Source organism: Myiozetetes cayanensis, unplaced genomic scaffold (genome assembly GCF_022539395.1).
Source record: "Myiozetetes cayanensis isolate MyiCay16 unplaced genomic scaffold, myiCay2020 scf7, whole genome shotgun sequence".
Lineage (NCBI taxonomy): Eukaryota > Metazoa > Chordata > Aves > Passeriformes > Tyrannidae > Myiozetetes > Myiozetetes cayanensis.
In genome coordinates this window covers 44,830,804-44,850,582 of record NW_026087964.1, presented here as the reverse complement: position 1 = coordinate 44,850,582, position 19,779 = coordinate 44,830,804, and the positions used below count along the sequence as shown (strand labels likewise).

The following is a 19,779-nucleotide window of genomic DNA, read 5'->3' as shown; positions in this document are numbered from 1 at the left end:
TGACCAAAGCTTCCATATGATGCAAATTTCAGCAAAGAGTTAGAAACATGCTGATGTATTCTGTACTAAACTACTACTGTTTAAAGTCAGAAATCTTATGCTTAGTTGGAAAGAATAGTGACAATTTTTCTGCTGTTCACAAAAATGAACTCAAATCGTTCATCTTTAAAAAACCCTTCAGCTTAGAATGCATTTTTCTTTAGATCAAATTATTATTTTCATTAGCTCATTATATTGTAAACACGCCTAAAGCACACATTTTCTTCTCTGCTAGTAAGTAGTGTACCTTTTCTCCCGTGTCACCCTTCAGTCCATTTTCTCCAGGATCCCCCTATAATTAAAATACATATTATATTTTAATGATTTTATGTAAGCATACAACATGCAGAGAAGAGCCAGCATTCCAACATGATTAGCAAGTTGATTTTGTTAAGCAGGTAGTCTTTCTGAGACATTGTCAGGAAGTGTCTGTCTTATACAGACCTCACTATAAGCGTGATCTCTTTCATGATCAAACTATCAAACAACAACCTGTCAGTATAATCTATCAATTTTCTAAGTTCACTGTGGTTTAGCAATGAAGGAATGATTTCATGATGATTCAGCATTTTAAATTGCCAATCCTTTTTTTTTTTCCAACACAGAGACACTCATTTAAATGCATCTAATTCAGATGACAGTTCCAATACTTTTCCAATATTTTTTATCAGGATTCTCAAGTAATTTATGGTATATACTCTCTGAGTCTGAAGCCCTTCTTGAATAATTCACAAACTAAAAAAAAATTCACTGAATGCCACTCCCCCAAGGAGCTACCAAAATGACTGTTATCTCTACATAAATTCTATGCATTGTTTTTTGTTAAAAAAGTGATGTTCAGATAACACTTTTTCATGGCTGGGTAGACATTTTCTACTTTAAAAACCCACCAACTTTTTAAAGAAAAATTTCAAAAGATTTACCTATAAAAAGACCTAATTTCCACTTAGAGTCATATAGCCATATAAGAAGTCCGGACTACACCAAACAGTTGATGTTGTATGTTAGACTACAGGCCAAAAACTCCTGTGGGACTTGAAGTTCATGTGAAGTTCAAAAAATATTTAAAAATGCCAAAAATATTGATAAATACTGAGTTGAAGTAGGCTAAAAAAACATTCCTGTTCTTGGTCAGATAACCAGTACTAGTATTCAAATAGCAGTATTTATTCAGCATCTGTCATATTGTTCCAAAAACCTTAACGTGAAATTTCATTTAGAAGGACTTATAACAGAGCAATTTGTATATCACAGTCACTGACACAATTTGAACTAGGTAACAATCTAGCAGCACTTTAATTAAGGGCTTGATTAAACATAGAACTGTTAGGAATGTCATTCCAAGTTCATCTGACATGATAAAGCACACTGAGGGCATTTGTAATTACACTTTTAGGAAAAGACAAAGTAATTGTGGAAATTATGGAAAAATATAATGATTTTAAGTAACAGAAATTTAGTATATGTTAAAATTCATTGTTATTCCTTTTGTGTCTGAAAACAAACATAGGATTACTGAAGCACTTCAACAAATACAATTATAACAGAAGAAATTATTTCATGAAAAAAGATTCCCAGTTACATACTTCTACAGGTGGGGTATAGACTTTCAAAATTTCCCTGGATTATTTTTATTATATGCTTCTCAAAATGTGAAATGAATTGGATTTACAGACACCTGGAAGTGAAATTCAATTGTAGCTGCAAAGACATGGGTAAAGATTTCTCAACAGTAAATTGCACCTCAATAAAAGCAACTTACTTTTTAAAAACATGACTCTGTGTACTGGAAGCAGATGAGGCCATGTACAGATTCCTACTCAGAATAAGGATTATGTTTTATTCTCAATCTGCCCCTGTGTACAGATGCAGAAGCTCAACTCTACCTCAGTGTGTACTTGGGTGCTCCTCCCCAGAAGAGCAAAATTATACTCCTGTTTTTGCAGCGTGGAGCTTCTTCCAGCCCCTTGTCTTGTCTTGGTGCGACTGTGAACATCAGAGAAGTAATTCCTTGCCAACTCACAACAAGTCAGAGCATCATCAGTGTATCATCTGTGCTGTTGGTACCTCTCCAGACAGTCTACAGCCTAAGATCATGGGAGCAGATTCCCTTGCTGTTCCTAAACTGATCCAAACACAAACGGAGAATTCCACTTTCAGTGTGTGGAGAACTGGATACCCAGACATCATTCAGAGTCTATGTAGCTATCACTCTGTTACCTAGTCAATTCATTCCACACAGGGGTCAGAGCACCAAAAGCAAGTTATGAGAAATGTGTGGATCTCTATTCAGACAGGCTCATAATTTTCTGAGACTAACCATAGTGAGAATTAGTTGCATGGCTGCTCAGCTGTGCAGCCTTTAACACATGAGCACTGCTCTCTGTGATTAATCCCACTGCAGTAATTACAGATCAATAACTCCCATTAGTAGGTATTGTCTGACACTTCTAAAGGTTGCTCGATGACTCTCAAGTTCTAGGTACTAGCTGTGTTTTTTTTCTTTTTAAACTTGGAATTAGTATACTGGGAATTCTGGAAGCATTTATGCAAAACAGAACCACCACAAAGGAAGTGGAACATGTCTCACCTTTTCTCCTCTTTCTCCAGGGTCACCCTGATGAAAATAATTGGAGCAAAGAAGTCATGTTACTAACTCAAGGAAAAATCAAAGTGTTATATTAGTATGTCAATAACCAACAATTATGTCACTACTGATGACAATGCCGCAAATGACAAAATCTAACAGGAAAATCTCCAATAAATAGAATATGTAAATATAACAGACCTCAATGGACAACACAACTCCAATATAATTTTAAAAGCTTAATGATTTGCATGGAAAGACTTCCCTCCCTCCTCTCTTGTCCTAGATTAAACACTGACAAACAGGTGTATGTCTTCGAGAGGTGGCCTGCAAGAATGTAGGTGACTCCTACATTGGGTTCTCCTTATGTTGGGAATGAACAAAGGAAAACCCCAAAGTCTGAATGTGAAGGGAAAGTCTTAAGATTCTGTTAATGGCTCAGAAGGTTCCTCAAGACAGAAAAGTCCTTAACTGTTTTAAACTAATTCTTAATTGTTTCAGAGTAAAGAGGCTTCAGTGCTCCTTATATTCTCTGTAACAAAAAGATGGCTTATAGCCACTATTTTTTTTCAAAATTCAAATGTGCTTGAGAAACTGCAAATGCACTTTTGCACACCAGCCTGACCCTGACAACTTATCTCTGCATTGCTGGCTCAGAGCTGCACTCTGGCTCATATTTGCCCCTTCTGAAGGCTGGTGGTCGCTAGGCAACTCCGAGACTACAGCTGTGAATACGAATTAAGCATCAACTGCCATAATTTGGCTTCTGTATAGAAAGTAAGAAAAGGTCATGCTCCCAAATGGTTTGTTTTCATTCCTGATGGACAAGCAGACAGTCAGTAAATGTAAACAGGCTGTCTTGCATGTCTGTCAGCAGCAGCATGATGCACAGAATCAGCTGAGGAGCACATGTGCACCAAAGACACACACTCGCAGCTGATGGGATTAGAATTTAGCACACAGAAGCCCACAGATCCCATCATCTTGGACATGTTGAGCTTTCTTTTAAGTGAAGTTATCATAAGCTTTATGTTCTGTTTCACTTGTTCAATATTAAAACAGCAGAACAAATAATATACCGATAAAATAAGCGCAAAGAGTCATTCTGATGTAACAAACAGAGGCTGAGACATGCTCCTAATGAGGCTTGTTGCTAACTTCCATAATAGCAGGATCAGCCCTCAAGACTTAACCCTGACATTCGTCAAAGAGTTGACCACAGCAGTTTTTGAAAAGAAGCCTGAAACACATTGTAAGGGGCATAAACAAAGCCTTTCTGAAAAGGTCCCCAAATTCCCAAACACTTGCAGGCATACTGCATTCACTTGGCAGTGGACATATATGCGTCAGTGCCGCTGCCTGGGATTATACATGCACAGCAGAAGAATATGATCCCTTATGGGGAAATGTGCAAAGCCTCTTACAGCCCTGATCACTGGCAAGAGCAGATCACGAAAAGCCAGTCAGAATATAAACCCAAGTTGGAAAGCACGACTGTCATCTATATATGCACTCACATACTCTGTGTTTCTGTTTTTAATCCATTTTCAGTACTGACCTTAAGCCCCGCTGCTCCCTTCTCTCCTGCTATGCCAGGCAAACCAGGTTCACCCTAAAGGCAAAGAAAACAAAAGATGAGGTTAAGAAAGACATGATGAAATATATGAATACTCTCATACTGGGTACGTAATGATAAACAAAATTTAAAAAGACTCAGCGAATATGTACTCCACAGTAGGGCACTTAAATGCCTTATTTCATCAGGTTGGATTAACCATACAAGGTAAGAAATAATTCGACTGAAGGTGGCAGAGACACACAGATGTCAAACTAAACAGAAAAGAGAACTGTGACTCCTGATTCTGAAAATCTGGTCAATTAACCTTAAAAGCATAGTCTTTCCAGCAAGACTGCCAATGCTTTCCTCTTTTCTAAAATCTAGAAATACTGCAAGAAAGGCTTATCTTAAATGATTTTGACATTTGTGCTTCTGGTCTCACACAGAAGGCAGATAATGAAATAAAATGAGAAGGGCCTATTTCAGAAATGGAAGAATTTGGAAGAACAGAGAGCTTTTTAATTTTTTTAACCTACTTTGCTTGTCTATTTTTGATACATTAATACCACTGGCTAAAAAGCGGTTTTAAAAGATTTAAAAATGTTCAGCATTACATCGATGTTCCAAATTTTGGGTATGTTTAATGGATGGTATATTATTCTCCTACAACTCAAGGAGTCATAAATGATTTTCATAAGTCAACCAACAAATAACAATTACTTTCAATCTTTTTTCCTCTCCCGAATTAAAAAACAAACAAGAAAAAACAAAACAAGACCCTGAAAGACATTTTTTAGTGTTTATATCTCAGATTTAAGGGAAAACACAGATATTTATTTTAGATAAAATGATAAAACAATGGTTAGACTTTATTGTAAAACAACTAGGGTTTATTATGCAAAACCCTCTGCAGATGTCTATCTGTCTCACAACAAACACCTACTTTCTCTGATAACCCTCGTGTACAAAACTGCATCCCATTTTTGGCACAGCACATAAAAATAACTGCCACAAAAGATCTGAAAAAGCCTGCAAGTAGGTTCTTCTATAAGCCCTTTGCTATGTAAATGTATAAAAATGTGGAAAAGGTAAAAAAAATTATACAACACAAATTAGAAACAGTAATTTGTATCAGAAACTCAGTGAACAATTTTCATACAGTATTCAAACTTAGTACAGATGATGAACCAATCCTCTTCTCAGAAGTTACAGAGGAGTTAAGATAAAGGCTTTTTGAAATGCAACAACATGTATTTTCTAATCCTCCATAAAAGCCTTCTATTAAGAAAGGACTTATCTTTTCTTATTTTCAAGTCTGATTTTAATCACAGATACATAAACTCTGATTCTCTGTGAAAGCAAGTTCCATTGTATCATTAATTACATTTTAATTTCATCAAGGGTTGTTTCAAAATACTAACCAAAACCATCGAGGTTTTGCAAACTCTAGTGAGGTATTTTCCAAGCCAGAGAAAAAATGTTAGGTGCCATTAAGCTCACAGGAAATTAAATAGCCATTTGTGTCAGACCTTTTTCAAGGCTCCTTTGTACTACAGTAGCTGTAAGGCTGATAAAGTGGCACAGACATTCAATATATGAATACTCAGGATCTGAAGCTGTTGGAGATTAGATGTGTCCTAAAGGATTGACCTAAAAGGGTCTTGAAGAAAACTGCCAGTTGACAAAATGAAGCAGAAGGGACCAATGAATATACAGTTGTTTCTCCTCATACTCACACCCCAAACAAGTTTGTTTCTGTCCCCTTCATTTTCAAACAGCTGCTGTGGGCTGACATTTTCAGGGGGCTTAAATCTCTAATCAAAGGGTTGAAGTTCTAAGCCTGCCCTTTCCTCCCAGGTTTACATGTAAGTGCTATGAATGCAGAGGGCTACAAAATGGAGACTGCAACACTAGAACAAAACAATTATTTTCTTTGGAAAAGAGGTGAAAACCTCAGGCTGTCACCTAGTCATAGTAAATCCTATTCATATCAACAGTCTCATTTCTGATCCATATGCGACTTTTCTATGCTCAACACTTTCTGGCTTTGAAAGTACTAGTCAGAGGCATCAGAACAGCAGAAATTAGCTCTGGGAATGGGAAAGATTGAAGGTAAACCTAGAAAGACAGAACAAAAATTACCTTGTGGCTTTATGTTTTTGAAGTGATTTTCATTCTGGTTCTAATGTTTAGAGAACAGGGACTAAAATAATTTTATGTCATACCTATAATATTTCTTCCCCTATTTTAGAACTCTATTTTCTTGTCCATACCAGGAATAAGGGAGTAATAAGGTGAAGTAAAAATGTACAGCAAATAAGCTTTGTGCAAGGGAGCATCCCTTTTTCACACAAAAAACAGCGCTCAACTTTTGAAGGTGAGTAGATTGATAGCTTTTCCCGTGCTACACACTAAAATACTGTGTTATTGTAGCAATGTTGGTCCCAAAAGATGATTTCGACTCTTGGCATGAAAATACTGGCATTAAATTGGCATTAAAATATTTCTGTTAGAAAGTACAGTTAATTGCTTTCCTTCCATTTAGTTACTTTTATTTATTTATATATTTATTACTCAAAGCCTATGTTAAAACCAGAATGCAAAAATGCTGTATGAGTAAACTGGACTACAAAATGCTGTATAAGTATGCTTCAGCCCCATGGGTTAATGTTTTGGAGAAGAACAAAAAGCATAGCTGACCTTTAAAAGGCTGAAGACGATTTCCATGATGTCCAAGGAGTGATGTGTGCAAGGGAAAACTAGACATTAAATAATGTCATCTGATGCAATCATTTAAATCAGACTTCTTCTCAAGTTGATAGAATGAAAGAAACTACAAAACTAGATCCTTAATGTCACAATTTTTACATTGACCAGGCCATAGGCACTGTCTTTCCTGACTCCTATTGCAGTCTCTCTTTAAAAGCATTGACAGCAAAGGTGTTATGCTGCAGAAACAATTGTCTTCTGCACATCATCCAGCTTTCAAATCGAGGCAGCATATTTTTACTTATTTGTTCTTTCACAGAATCACAGAATGGTTGAGGGTAGAAGGCACCTCTGGAGATCATGTGATCCAATTCTCCCTGCTCAAGCAGGGTCACCTAGAGCTGCATGCCCAGGATCACGTCCAGGTGGCTTTTAAATATCTCCAAGGATGGAGACTTTATAGCCCCCACAAGCACCTGTATCAGTGCTCAGTCACACTCACAGTAAAAAAAGTGTTTTCTGCCTTTCAGAGGGAGCCTCCTGTGTTCCCGTTTGTGCCCATTGCCTCTAGTCTTGTCACTGGGCACCACTGAAAAGCACCTGGCCCATTTTCTTTGCACCTTCCCTTCAGGTGTTTGTCCACATCGAAGAGCTCTCCCCCCGGCTCTTCCCTAGGTTTAAGTCTGAGCTCTCTCAGCCTCTCCTCACAGGAGCCAGACTGGAGTCCCTTGCTCATCTTTGAGGCCCATCATGAGATTCTATCCAGCATGTCCCTCTCTTGCACTGAGGAGCCCACAACTCGACACAGTACTCTAAGAGTGGTCTAAACTGCGGGGGTTTTTTACCATTTAAAGAGTAATTTTGTCTACAGTACATCTGATTTTAGCTCAGAGCTTGCCTTCCTCCAGTCATGAACTCCTGAGAAATTATCACTCAAGGACAGAGTGACTGCAACCATGTTCTAAATCTTTCTGATTACTATAAAACACAATCCATGATCCCAATTAAAGATTTAATGAGGGCTAAAGTGCACCCTCATATAAGAAAAAGATGCAAGACCCAGAGAAATTGTCTGAAGCCACCCTCAGAATATCATTGGAGATATTCCAAAATACCCTTGGAACTTTTTCCTGAAAGGGATGGACTGTGGGCAAGATGATGTGGAAAGGTGTGAAATACCTCAGTACTCAATTTAAAGGAATTGTTACTAGTCCTTTCTGCATTCTTGTTCTCAGTTAGACCACACCATAGAAGCTGTCTTGTATAATGAACATTGTGTGTGACTACCATGATATACCATAATAAAACCAAAATTCTCTCTACTGTCACTGAGATGGGGTACAATTTCCAAATACCACCTCAGCAAAGTGTGGCTTCAGTGACACTATGACTGAAAAAGAAATAACAGTGGGATGCTGTGGTACCAGCGACATCTTATCAGAATACACTCTCTATCAAGGTTTTCCTGTACCAAAGCAGTAAGACAACTACCTGATGCACAAATGTCATGCCCTAAAGTGGTGAACATGCAAATATTGCATTAAAAATACTGTTCCGGTAGCCTTTAACTTCTGTTTTATGTAAATTTATTTTCTCCTGCCTTTGTGTAACTTGACCAATCCTAAAAGAAGAGTTTGTTTTCATGATCACTTCACAATAGACTACAGAACATTAGAAAATTCTAGAAAAGCTTTATTTACCCAAATTTCATGTAAAAATTATGCAGCACTGGAAGGCAATTTTCTAGCCTCCTGTCTACTGCAGAAAAAGACATTGCCACTAGAACACTCATAGACACTGAAGTCTTCAGCTATTCACCACCAGCATCCATTTTTTTTCAGATACAGTTTGCTGAATTCACAAATCGTCTCAGACTGCTGAAAATAAAAACTTCCAGCTAATGTTCTATTGTTCATCCCCAAAATCAATCAGCTTAACTCAGGTGGTGTGTAAATGTTCCAGTAATTTATCTGATGAGAGTTTACACAGAAGTGTGCTGCAGACACGGTGGGATCATCTTGCAGTTCTTTATATGCTATAGAGAAATTGCAGGGTCTCCACCAGTGGAATAACGACAGTAAGTTGTAATGTTTGTTCACTGTCAGTAACAGGAACGTCTTTAACATGTTTCATGAGCAAACCTGTAGATGGGGAGCTGCCATTGACAATTCCACATGTTAAACCCAAATGCCCTGACAGGAAGATAGGCACTTTGATTCCTCAAAAATAGCAGCACTCTAACAAAGTAAGTTACTGTCACTACTGCAATGAATTAGAAAGAAAAATGCCCCATCAGCAAACTGCAATGTGAAGGCATGACTGAATGAGTAGGTAGAGGATCACCATTAGCTATTCAAAACCTTCTGATAATTTCTAGAAATGGCTTCAACAAAATGCTCTCAGTCTCAGAAGTGTTTGGTTTTTTCCTCTAATCGTCTCCTATCAATTGCCAAAGCAAACAAAATACTAACATGCCAAGAATATACTCAACCTAGCCATTCATTTCAGAACTTTCAGATAATTCAAAGAAAAATCAGAAGGATATTCCTTTGGACAGCACACAGAACACCCTGGTTCAAGTTCTGACACTCCTGAGCCTATAGTAACTGGATAGCTGTATTAACATTGACAGACTGTCTCTCTCTGTCTTTCCTGTATTTGGGCAAGGAACAACCTTCAGCACCCTGCTCAATAAATAGGTGTACTAGTTTCCTAAGATACTCTCATGGTAGGGGCAGTCTCAATGCTTACATTGAAGTGAATATGAATTCGATGAATACTCAAATGTGTAGAGCACTGCTTGGGCTCTGCTGGTAATGTGAGAAAAATCTGTCAATATGAACTCATAAAATCTACTTCAGAACAGGTCTGAAAATGTATCACCTACTAGAGTCCATATAAAAGGAGTCAAGGCAATTGAAAACACGCTTCTCCTTACTGGAGTGCTTTGTGCCCTGGAGGCATATACCTTCACATTCAGAATTAATCAGCTAAAAATAATGTGGCTGGAGGCCCCAGCTTTTCTTGTTTGTAGCAGAAAAACTGCCTGGAGGCTGCTGTTCTGAAATAGGTTTTGTTTTGGTGAGATACATAACTCTGTCTACACCAGCTGGTTGATATCCACCTCACCCTGAAAAGAAAGCCTGTCAGTATTGGTATATTTTTCAGTCATTAGAAAGTAATCAATTTAAGGATAAGGAAACACAAGAGGCCTCAAATCTAATCCAGTCTAATTTTACTCTAAAATACATAGATGAAGACAGAGGGGAAAAAAGTGGTTTCTCAGACATGTAACTATGATTTCCATTTCAAACCAGGGTTGAATTACCTCCTTTCAACTTGCTTTTTTCCCCTCTTCAAAAGTAACTTGAAATTGTTTGTTTAAGGACTGGAAATCTCTCCTGGCCCACTCACCAGCTGAAATTAAGTGGAAAGGTTCTTCAACAAGACTCAGCTGGCCTGCAAACCTGTCTGAGAATTTGTGAACTACATTTATGAAGTTTCCTTCCTTTAGTTGAAAAATGTTAGTATGTGTATACACTGCCTCATTTCTCTCAAGAAATGTGATATTGCTACCTTCAAAATGTGTTCCCTACATAGTACTGTACACAGTAATAGGAAAATACATGTAAGTTAGAGTAATAAGAAGCATGAAGAAAGCAGAAAGAAATGTGCATACCCAGACTCTGAATCTACTGATAAGAAGGAAAATTCTTCTGAGGTTTATCAAATTGCTATTGTCAATCTACTGAAATAATCTGAAATAAAGGGATCTATCCTGACCACACATTCTGTTCTCAATACACTCTTACAAAAAAACCCACCAAAATATCAAGTAGTATGTAAGAAAAAGCAATCTATGGAAGTATACAGGGAGGGGTTTATGCACTCCACACAAACTCCTATTTATAACAAAGAGACTTAGTTGCACAGACTGCAGAACCTGGGTTCCTTCAGGCCAAATGCAATCCTGACTTAGAACCTCCACTTTTCTCCTTGTGTTGCTGCTGCTGCTGCAATCTCTGAGAGTCCTTATCAAATCACTACCAAATATATTAGCAAATACCAGAGCATATATTCTATACTTACACAGTTGAATTTTCCAAGAAGCCCTTTGTGGCTATTTCAACATGATTAATGTAGGGATCTGATATCCCTAGATCTAACCTCTTATTTCCATGCAGGACTAATGCTTTTTCATGCTATTCAAGTGCCTAAGGACCTCTTGCCAGGGACTGAGAAAGGGAAGTTTATCTCCCATAGCATCTTGCTAGAAAGCAGCCTGCTAAGGTGGATTGCACAGCAGCTTACAAAGAAAGGTAGCACTTAGAAAGACTCTCCTTGCTATTTCAGAAGGTTTCAGTCCATCCCAGGAACAATACTCTCTCCAGCTGCAGATATTATTAGGCAGCTCCTTTCCAGTTACTGTTCTCAACAAGATAAGCTGGCTATAGATTCCCAAACGTAGGAACAAATGAAAACTGGAAATGCCCTTGCAAGACCACCTGTAATGTTTCACTGGGTTTCACCTAAAAGAAAAAAATGTGTGAAGTTTTTATGGCAATGGTTTAGCTACTCTGAATGCAAGAAAAATCTACTAGTTAACATCCTGCAAAAACATGTGGGTCGTGTAAAATTACACTTACTCTAATATCTAGAGATTGTCTAAGAGAAGTGGTTCATATGTTAAGGGATTAAAAAACTATTCTAAGTGCACTCAGAATTTATGATCTCATTCCCAGACTTATTGGTTAAAGTTGTCAATCAACTCCCACAATCCACTGTTTCAATTAAAGAAGAAGTGAAGGGAAAGAAAAACTACAAAGACACAGAGAAGATGGAGATGACCTAACTCTGTATTGTTCACCTGTTTAAGAAGAGAGCAAAACTTATTCTCTGCTGACATTCATCAGCTGAAAAACATTTCATTGTCCACATGAGATAAGCATTCACACACTTAATTTTTAGCATTTGCTTAACGCTCATAGCCTTTTAAACTATGAAAAAATATTAACTTGGAACTTAGTGCATTGCACATGCTGTTGTTTAACAGAGCAAGCTCACTGATCAAAAGGCAACCAAGGCAGTATGGCTTTTGTAAAGTCTTTTAACTGTGCAACTTCTACAAAGGGGATGACTTGCATCACACATTCAAGTTGAATTCATCTATTTTTCAAGTCAACATGAATCTCTATGAGTAAAGCCAGGAGTGCCAGCAGCTGGCTCATAGTACAGCTCAACTCTCAAAATGACTACTCTGGTCTTCCTTCAACAATATCTTCTGTGTCACACTGCACTGAGAATCTGTTTTCTCATAGAAATTAGAAGAATGGACCTCTTGGTAGTGTCGTGGTTTTGCCCACCAGCCCATCCCTGGGGCTGAGGATGGTTCTGTCCAAGTGATTTCCAGACAAAAAAACCAATCAAAACTTTCAGTGACGCCTTTGCTAATCACATCTTTAAGAAAACAGAAGAGAAGGATTGTGTCGCAGTTGAAATTAAGCAGCCATGTAGGAAAGGTGGCGGTGGGCCCTGAAGTGGGCCAAGGCCTCCTCCTCCCCCGGCCCTGGGCCCGGGGTGGGGGCAGGTGCGGCACTGAAGCCTCCCTTCTCTCTTGTGAGAGAGTGAAGAAAAAAAACTTTAGAGGACTGCTGGCTTGGACGAGAAACCGCTGCAAAGAAATTCCAGCGAAGAGATAAGAAACCTCCAAGGTCAAAGTTAGCAGTCGGAGGAGAGAGAAGAAAGTTCGAAGAAGGGAAAGCTGCTTTTTTTTTTTCTCCCTTTCACTCTCTCTCTTCAGCAGGGAAAAGACTGAAAAATAAAATCCCTGCCACTTGTAAAAATTTAAGGTAAAGAAACCCCCCATGCAACTCACAGGGGAGCTTGTGGATGTATCAGAGATTTGTAACTTTAACAGAAAAAGAAAGCCTTATGCTGGAGCAGAAGCGGCTCGGATGAGGCAAAGTCCTGTTGAAAACTTCACAACCCTCAAAGGAGACGATGCTTATGCCAGAGCAAGGACGACTCGAATAAGCTTAGAATCTCAGTAAGAAATCCATGTTACTAGTACTGAAGATTTGTGACCCTGAGAGAACCTACGCTGGAACAAAAAACAGCTCGGGTAGGGATGTTGAGATCCATGTATGGAATCCAGACTAGACCATATTGGAGAAGTCTATCAAGAACTATTTTCCCATGGGAAGGAACCTCCACAGGGAAACAGGGGTGAACTCTTAAACCATTATCCCCTGTAACTCTGTGAAAAATGATCCATAATAAGCAAGTGTCCCCTTGCAAGCCTATGGAAGGGTTTCTTCAGGACCTGGGTAACCCCCAGCCTTCGATTTTAGCCCAGGAGAGGGGTAAGCCCAGCCCTGGAGGCCAACACAGAATGAGAGAGAGATAAAGGAATTCCAACTGCGACGAAAGTGCTGCAGAGTTACTGGAGAGAGAGCTAGAACTCCAAGAATGGAAACGGAAACTACTTCTCCTCATTGGACTAATATAAAAAGGGGGGGGGGGGAGAAGTATTTTTCTATAAATACATAACACCTTTTACTTAAATAGAATTGTTATAAATATAATTCTTTAATTTTAACTTATTAATAATAAATACTCATACCTTTTTTTTCCAATTCAGTCTCTTTTTGTCTACATAAACCTTCTCTCAACTGATAATAATTGTATAGGAGGTATAAAAACAAATTCAGCCAAGACAAAACCACGACAGGTAGAAAAATATTAACATGGAAGTCCTAGGCTGCATTATACTTTCTAACTTTAGATAAACAGTGCTTCAGTTTAACTTTATTTCTACCATTATTTCCAAGCTAACAGAATTTAATTTTTTAATCTATTGATTAAAAGAGATCGCAACATTCAACTTTTATCTGCTTAGTATTATAGCAAAATAATACATTTTCTGCACATAAGGAAGTGCTTTCCAGTCAATATGAGCCAACAGTTGACAAATCAAACTAAAAAATGTAACAGCAATTAATTTTATTCTGTATGGCTTTTGTTCCGGTACCTAGGTAATTTAATAATTTGGTTTTTTCTTAAAGGTCAAAAATAAAATAGTTCGGCTACACTAAGAACATGCTGACATCTTTAATATAGAGGTAATAATTTAAAAATGTCTTCAAAGCTTTAGATGCTGTGAATGTTGAAGTAAATCAAATAAAAATAAACCATAAATTGAAAATGTTAGGAGCTGTTTTTAAAACACAATTTAAAGGTAATAATCAACATATAAAGATGTGTTTGCATCTTCCAATAACATGCAATTGCATATTTCTTTTCTTCCCCCTGAAACATGACTGCAGGTAAATCTTTGTGGTCTCCTAAAAACAGACATGCAACAGCCTTGCCATACAGCTTAAAAAAATACCATGTTTCCCAAAATGACATGTTAGTTGCACATTTGACACATTTCCTCCATATCCATTTTTTGTGCTCATCTGAGTAAAGATTTCTGGCTGGAATTTGCGTGATTCCCATTTAAAATAAAGCTCTTGAATCATCAGGTCTTTTCTATTCAATGTGGTTTTCAACTTCACCCTATCCAGGCTTCTTACATCTTCCTGCACACCCAAAGAAAATCATTACTACACAGCTTTTCATTCAGACTTTGGTCACAAAAATTACTTTAACTATGTACAGCAACAGCATCTGAGTTGGTCAGCACTGTCTACCATTCATGTTGCAATTGAATACAGCTATAAAATATGAAGGAAAAAATCTGAGGTCTTAAATTATTATTTTCTTATATATTTTTGTATGATATATGTGTTGCTAATTCTAAATATTTTTTTTGTTCTTCCATATTAGTCCTAATACTCTAAATAGTTCAAAAATAAATTCCTATCACTATCACTGAAGTGAAATATCATTTATTACATCATTTCTTATAATCACTGTCAAAACACAAGTCTAATACTATCTATTTTCCTATTAAAAAGATTTCTTTCTTCTTTTTTTTTTTTTTAATAAAAGAAGAATTAAAAGTAAATTATTTGAAACATCTTAGCATTTTTATTCCTAGAGTTCCTGGTCAGGGAGGTAGAAGACAGGACTGTCTAATATGACCCTTACACACTACCATCTATTGCTGCTTAAACCTGTTGAACACACATATCATGCCTTTTCCTTTTGGCATCCCCTGCCAGTGCTTTTGAAGTTCACTAGGAATGTCAGTGCTTGTGAGAACAACAGATGGATAATACTGTTTACAGTCGGGGAGGGATATTATTTAAACTTCATCACCCAGATTTGCCAAGAAACCTTAGCAATGCTGTGAAAATAGCCCTGCTGCTTTATTGTGACCTCTCCTTACGGAGGCTTGTTCTGAACTATGAGTTTACTTGGTGATGGCACTAAGAGATGATAGTGACTTGCCAGAGTTAGCCTTTCCTCCCAGTTGTGTTCAAGAACATTTCTGTTTGATTTATTTCTCTGTATTTTTCCCCCAAAATTCAATTTCACATTATTCTCCACCTGTGTTGGTGGAGACTCTTTTTATTCTCTATTTATAGGTTGTACTAACAATGTATTGGCACTGTACAAATACTCAATATCAACATAATTGTTTGCATCATGGGACCGAGTTAATCAAAAATAAACCCCCCTTACTTTGTAAATATGCTGTCTAAAGTAACCCACTACTAATACCCATTTCTTTCTGGAACCTATCAGTTGTCATCAAATCTGAACATCAGACTTTCATCTTAATTAATTACATTTGATGCTTGTTGAGGTAAAACTAGAAAAATTATTTCAAAGCACAAGTCAGATTGTACAGTCTTTTCCATGAAGCTAATTAGAAACCACAGCTCTGAATGTAAGGTTGCATATTGCCCATGTGAACAAGTCCAAAATTGCTTTAATCCTCTACATAAATAATGGTAGTGCTGACAAAGAGAACTCACCACTTGTCCATCTCTCCCTGGAACACCAGGCACTCCAATGGAACCCTGGAGGGAAACAGACACCAGCGTTTAGCAAATTAAACAGGTAATGAAATCTTTTAAAAGTATTCACAATTAATGGTGGATGCTTGTTTATTGTAGCTGCAATAAATTTTTCAAAAACTAATTTTTATCCAAGCTGAGCTCTCCTTTCAACTGAGATTTTATATTAATTAGACATATTCTCATGTCGTACATGTTAATGACTCTGGTCTCTTCCAGAAACAAGCTTCAAGCTGATGGTTGCTTTGTAATGTTGTGGACACTTCACAAGAAATGTAAAATTTAAAACGCAACTCCTTTTTATGCTTTCGATAAATTTTGAGACTGATCCTATGCAATTGAATTTAGCACCTGAACAAAACTATTAATGCTTCTACAGGGACGCTTCAAGCTCAGTAACTGGTGGCCCCAATCTATCCTAAGGCTTTTAAGAGATAATCTGCAGTGATTAAGCCTGACAGTGCAAATTACAGATACACTTTTAAATTGATTAAGTACTATTGAAATTAAAATTTTGAAGTCAGCACAGGCCTAACACAAGGAGCAAAGAAGAAAAACAAAATAATGACATTGGCTTATAACATTGGAGGGATCTTGTTTACAAAGCTCTCACACTATGAGCTCCTGTGGGATGGAGAGTTTTTTTGAAGGGCCTTGTGTGACTTGGTACAAAAGTTCAGTGAAAACATGACATGTAAGGAAAGCAGGAAACCTACATGTGCTTACACAGCATTCTCCTCTTTTTACATGAAAATGGTGCTGCTCAGCAAGGAAACTGAAAGCAGTGGTGCATGGCATTTCCCCCTCTATTCATATTGGTTGGAGGTTTCACTAGAAATGGTTTAGTCAAAGGGCACAACACCCAAAGGGAATGCATCGAAAATGGATGTACATGGTTGTCAATGAACAGAGTTGGGAAATCCTGTGAAACAAGAAAAGGAATCAACTCATTAGGATCTCAAAAAACCTCCAACAGCTAGTAACAGAGTTTTAAATGAGTAAGAAATTATACACTGCATCCTAGCATATCTCCATGCTCTCCCCTCTCTTCCAAAGCTTCCACTCTGGCATCCTTGTTATCTCTTTTTCCTGGATTCTTTTAGGTACTGCGAAGGGGTCCTAGTCAACATTTTCACATCTTTGTATAATTTTTCCAGAGAACTAGAAGGCAAAGCTCAGGAGGGTATTAAACCATCAGCCTAAATAAACCATCCTATTTATAACAGTTCCTCCTCTCAGTGACAGCTGATGATTTTCCTTATGAAACACAGGATGTTAGAAAATGTAAATAAAGCTGATTCTACTGAGCCAAGTAAAAGTTAATCAGGTATTCAAAAGTTCATCAATATATGGGCTTTGCTGATGCTGTACCTACAAAATATCTTACTCACAGAGTATTATGGTATAATTTTATAATCACAACTTAGACATCAGTACAACTTTAAAGTGCCACATTCTTGCATTGTCAAACATGAAAGGTAGTCCTCTCCTTCAGTCTGCAAACTGTGCAAACTCACAGCTGCCAAAATTCCATCAATTTGTATGCTTTGGGATTACATTTCTTTGTTTTGTTAAAAATGTTCCATTTTAACAGATACAAGCAAACCTTCACTCTAAAGAACATTATCCTTCCACATGTCAATGTTACTTATTCCTTTCCTCTTCTTTTTCTCTATACAAATTAAGCCCATTTTATTAAGTATCTTTCATACAAGTTTTTAATCTTTTGAAATCAAGTTGAAAATTACTCGCCTTAGTGGTATGTGATATTTTGAGGATTGTTTAAATGGTGCAATTCCATAAATCCTAAACTCACTCCATCAAACTGAGGTAGTCAGCTTTAATGAGTGTAAATAATGCTGAAAGCATTCCCAGGAAGTCAGGTCTCAGGTTACTGAAGGAACAGGAAGACACCAACAGACCACCTGAACACCGCCAACCAAGCACCATTTATCAGCAACACCTATGTCCTTTGTTTCTGCTGGTCAATTCTTTAGTCATATGGCACTGATCTACTTGAGTAAGGGTATGCATTTAATCAGAAACTTTATCTCCCCACCTTTCACAACGTTTTAACTTTGGTTTCCTAATCGTACCAGTGCATGAAAAAGAAAATTATAGTGACCTTTTCACCTCAAAGTTAAGCAGACAGATTGAAAACAGTCTGTTCTGCATTGCTTGAACTTCCTATGATGGGGGAAATGAGAAATCTGATGTCTCACATCATATAGCTGCATTTTGCAAAAACAAAATTCACAACCTAAACTAACTAATTCAACGCAGTATACAGTAGCTAATCCCATTCACCTTTTCTGCTTTCAATTTGGCACTAAGAGGAATAATTACTTTCACAGTATTGTTGTTTATACTATACCTTTTGTCCTGGAGGCCCCTGAGGTCCCTGCAAAGGGAAAACAATTCAATTAACGTCATAACTCCAGCCAATTTAAACTGAAATGACCAATTAAGACTGCCTTATTGTGTAAGCATTCTGATACTGGACTGAAACCAGCTGATGTTTTATACATCAGGAAAAGTAAAACTTTATGCTCAAAATGCACAATGAACCTTTTTTGTTCACTTTTGGAACTGGTCTACTAATTGCAACACTCAGTTTTTCCCCCTTCTAATCTCTTCTCTTTCCATGACATCTGCTTCTTCTAGTACTAACAAACCTGTCAGCATTAAGATGACTGTGGCTTTTCTCTCTCTTATACCAGCTAACAGCCAGTTGTGTGTAAACAAAGGAATACATCTGCTTGGCAGCATAAAGACAAGGTTTATGCAAACAAGAATTCTTAAGACAGACAGAAGCATAAACCTCAAAATCTCCTCACCTTCCAGGTATCAGCACATGTGACTGTTATACCCAACATGGGCTCTGTGCCATCATTTGCAAGAGAAAAATCATTAAGAATTAACTTCAGAAATTATTAAGAATGCTCTTGGGAAGTAAAGAACCACCATTTTGTCTTCATGACCTGAGAAGGCAGGAAGGGATATCTCAATTCAGGAAAGCATAACTGCTTAACGTCATACAGGAACCAAGATCTTATTGATATTAACAGGACCAATTTCTCATCTGCTGTCTCTGAAGCACCTAGCTGGCCACAGCGAAGAGGAGAAGCAGTCAGAAAACAGGTCAACTAACCATGCCTTTTACTCTTTGGCAGTCTGATTTGGTAACTGCTAGACCATGTCCAACATAGTTCTTATGCACTTTTTCCCCCGTGTTCCTACTACGGGTGCTGGTTCTCTATCAAGAAAGGTGACTTCTGTGTTCATGAGGGTGCAAAACAAAACACCAAAGCTGGAAAATCCAAATCCTTCTGATGTGAGAAAGAATATAAGTAGAATTGATTGATATCAGAACCACAATTATTCAGAGAAACAAAAGGATTGTTACTTCAAAATGTGCGGGGGACTTTATTCTTAAATGAGCGTGAACTTGGGCAGAATCTTCCACTGTTGATAGAGGTAGGGCTTGTTGGAACATTGCTCTGATGCAACTTTAAACTGCTAGCAAGGAAAAGCTCCACTGGTGGTAATTCTGGGTGCTGTATCCACTGTTGTGGATGAAAGCCTTGTAGTTTTAAGTGTGCATTCATTTGTCTAAGGTTTGGCATCAAACTTTACAAAAGCACAGATCAGTGTTGCTTTTTGAAACTTTTGCTTGATTGTCTTAACAGAACTAGGGTACTTAGAGCATCTCCTTTTGACTGCAGGGGTAGATTTTGATAGTGGAAAGCCACCTATGAGATACAGAGTGACAATTTTACTCCCCTGTCTTCAAAAGAAAGCAAAAGTACCCAGACACTCAGCACTGGTGAGAATCAGAGCAGTGAGTATAGTGATCATCTGCTTTTTCAGATGGAGGGAAGTCCTCCCAGCTCACCATGTTTCACCAAACCCGTTGT

General features: G+C 37.7%; 1 protein-coding gene across 1 annotated transcript in view; it reads right to left on the bottom strand.

Annotated features, from left to right (window-relative positions):
• Positions 1-19,779, bottom strand: part of COL25A1 (collagen type XXV alpha 1 chain) — a 306,336-nt gene that overhangs the window by 59,422 nt on the left and 227,135 nt on the right. Inside the window, exons 11-15 of the mRNA XM_050338528.1 lie at positions 18,237-18,263; positions 15,821-15,865; positions 4,185-4,238; positions 2,630-2,656; positions 287-331 (exon numbers count right to left, since the gene is read on the bottom strand). Of these exons, the coding sequence (XP_050194485.1) occupies positions 287-331; positions 2,630-2,656; positions 4,185-4,238; positions 15,821-15,865; positions 18,237-18,263 (198 nt within the window). The remainder of the gene's footprint in view (positions 1-286; positions 332-2,629; positions 2,657-4,184; positions 4,239-15,820; positions 15,866-18,236; positions 18,264-19,779) is intronic.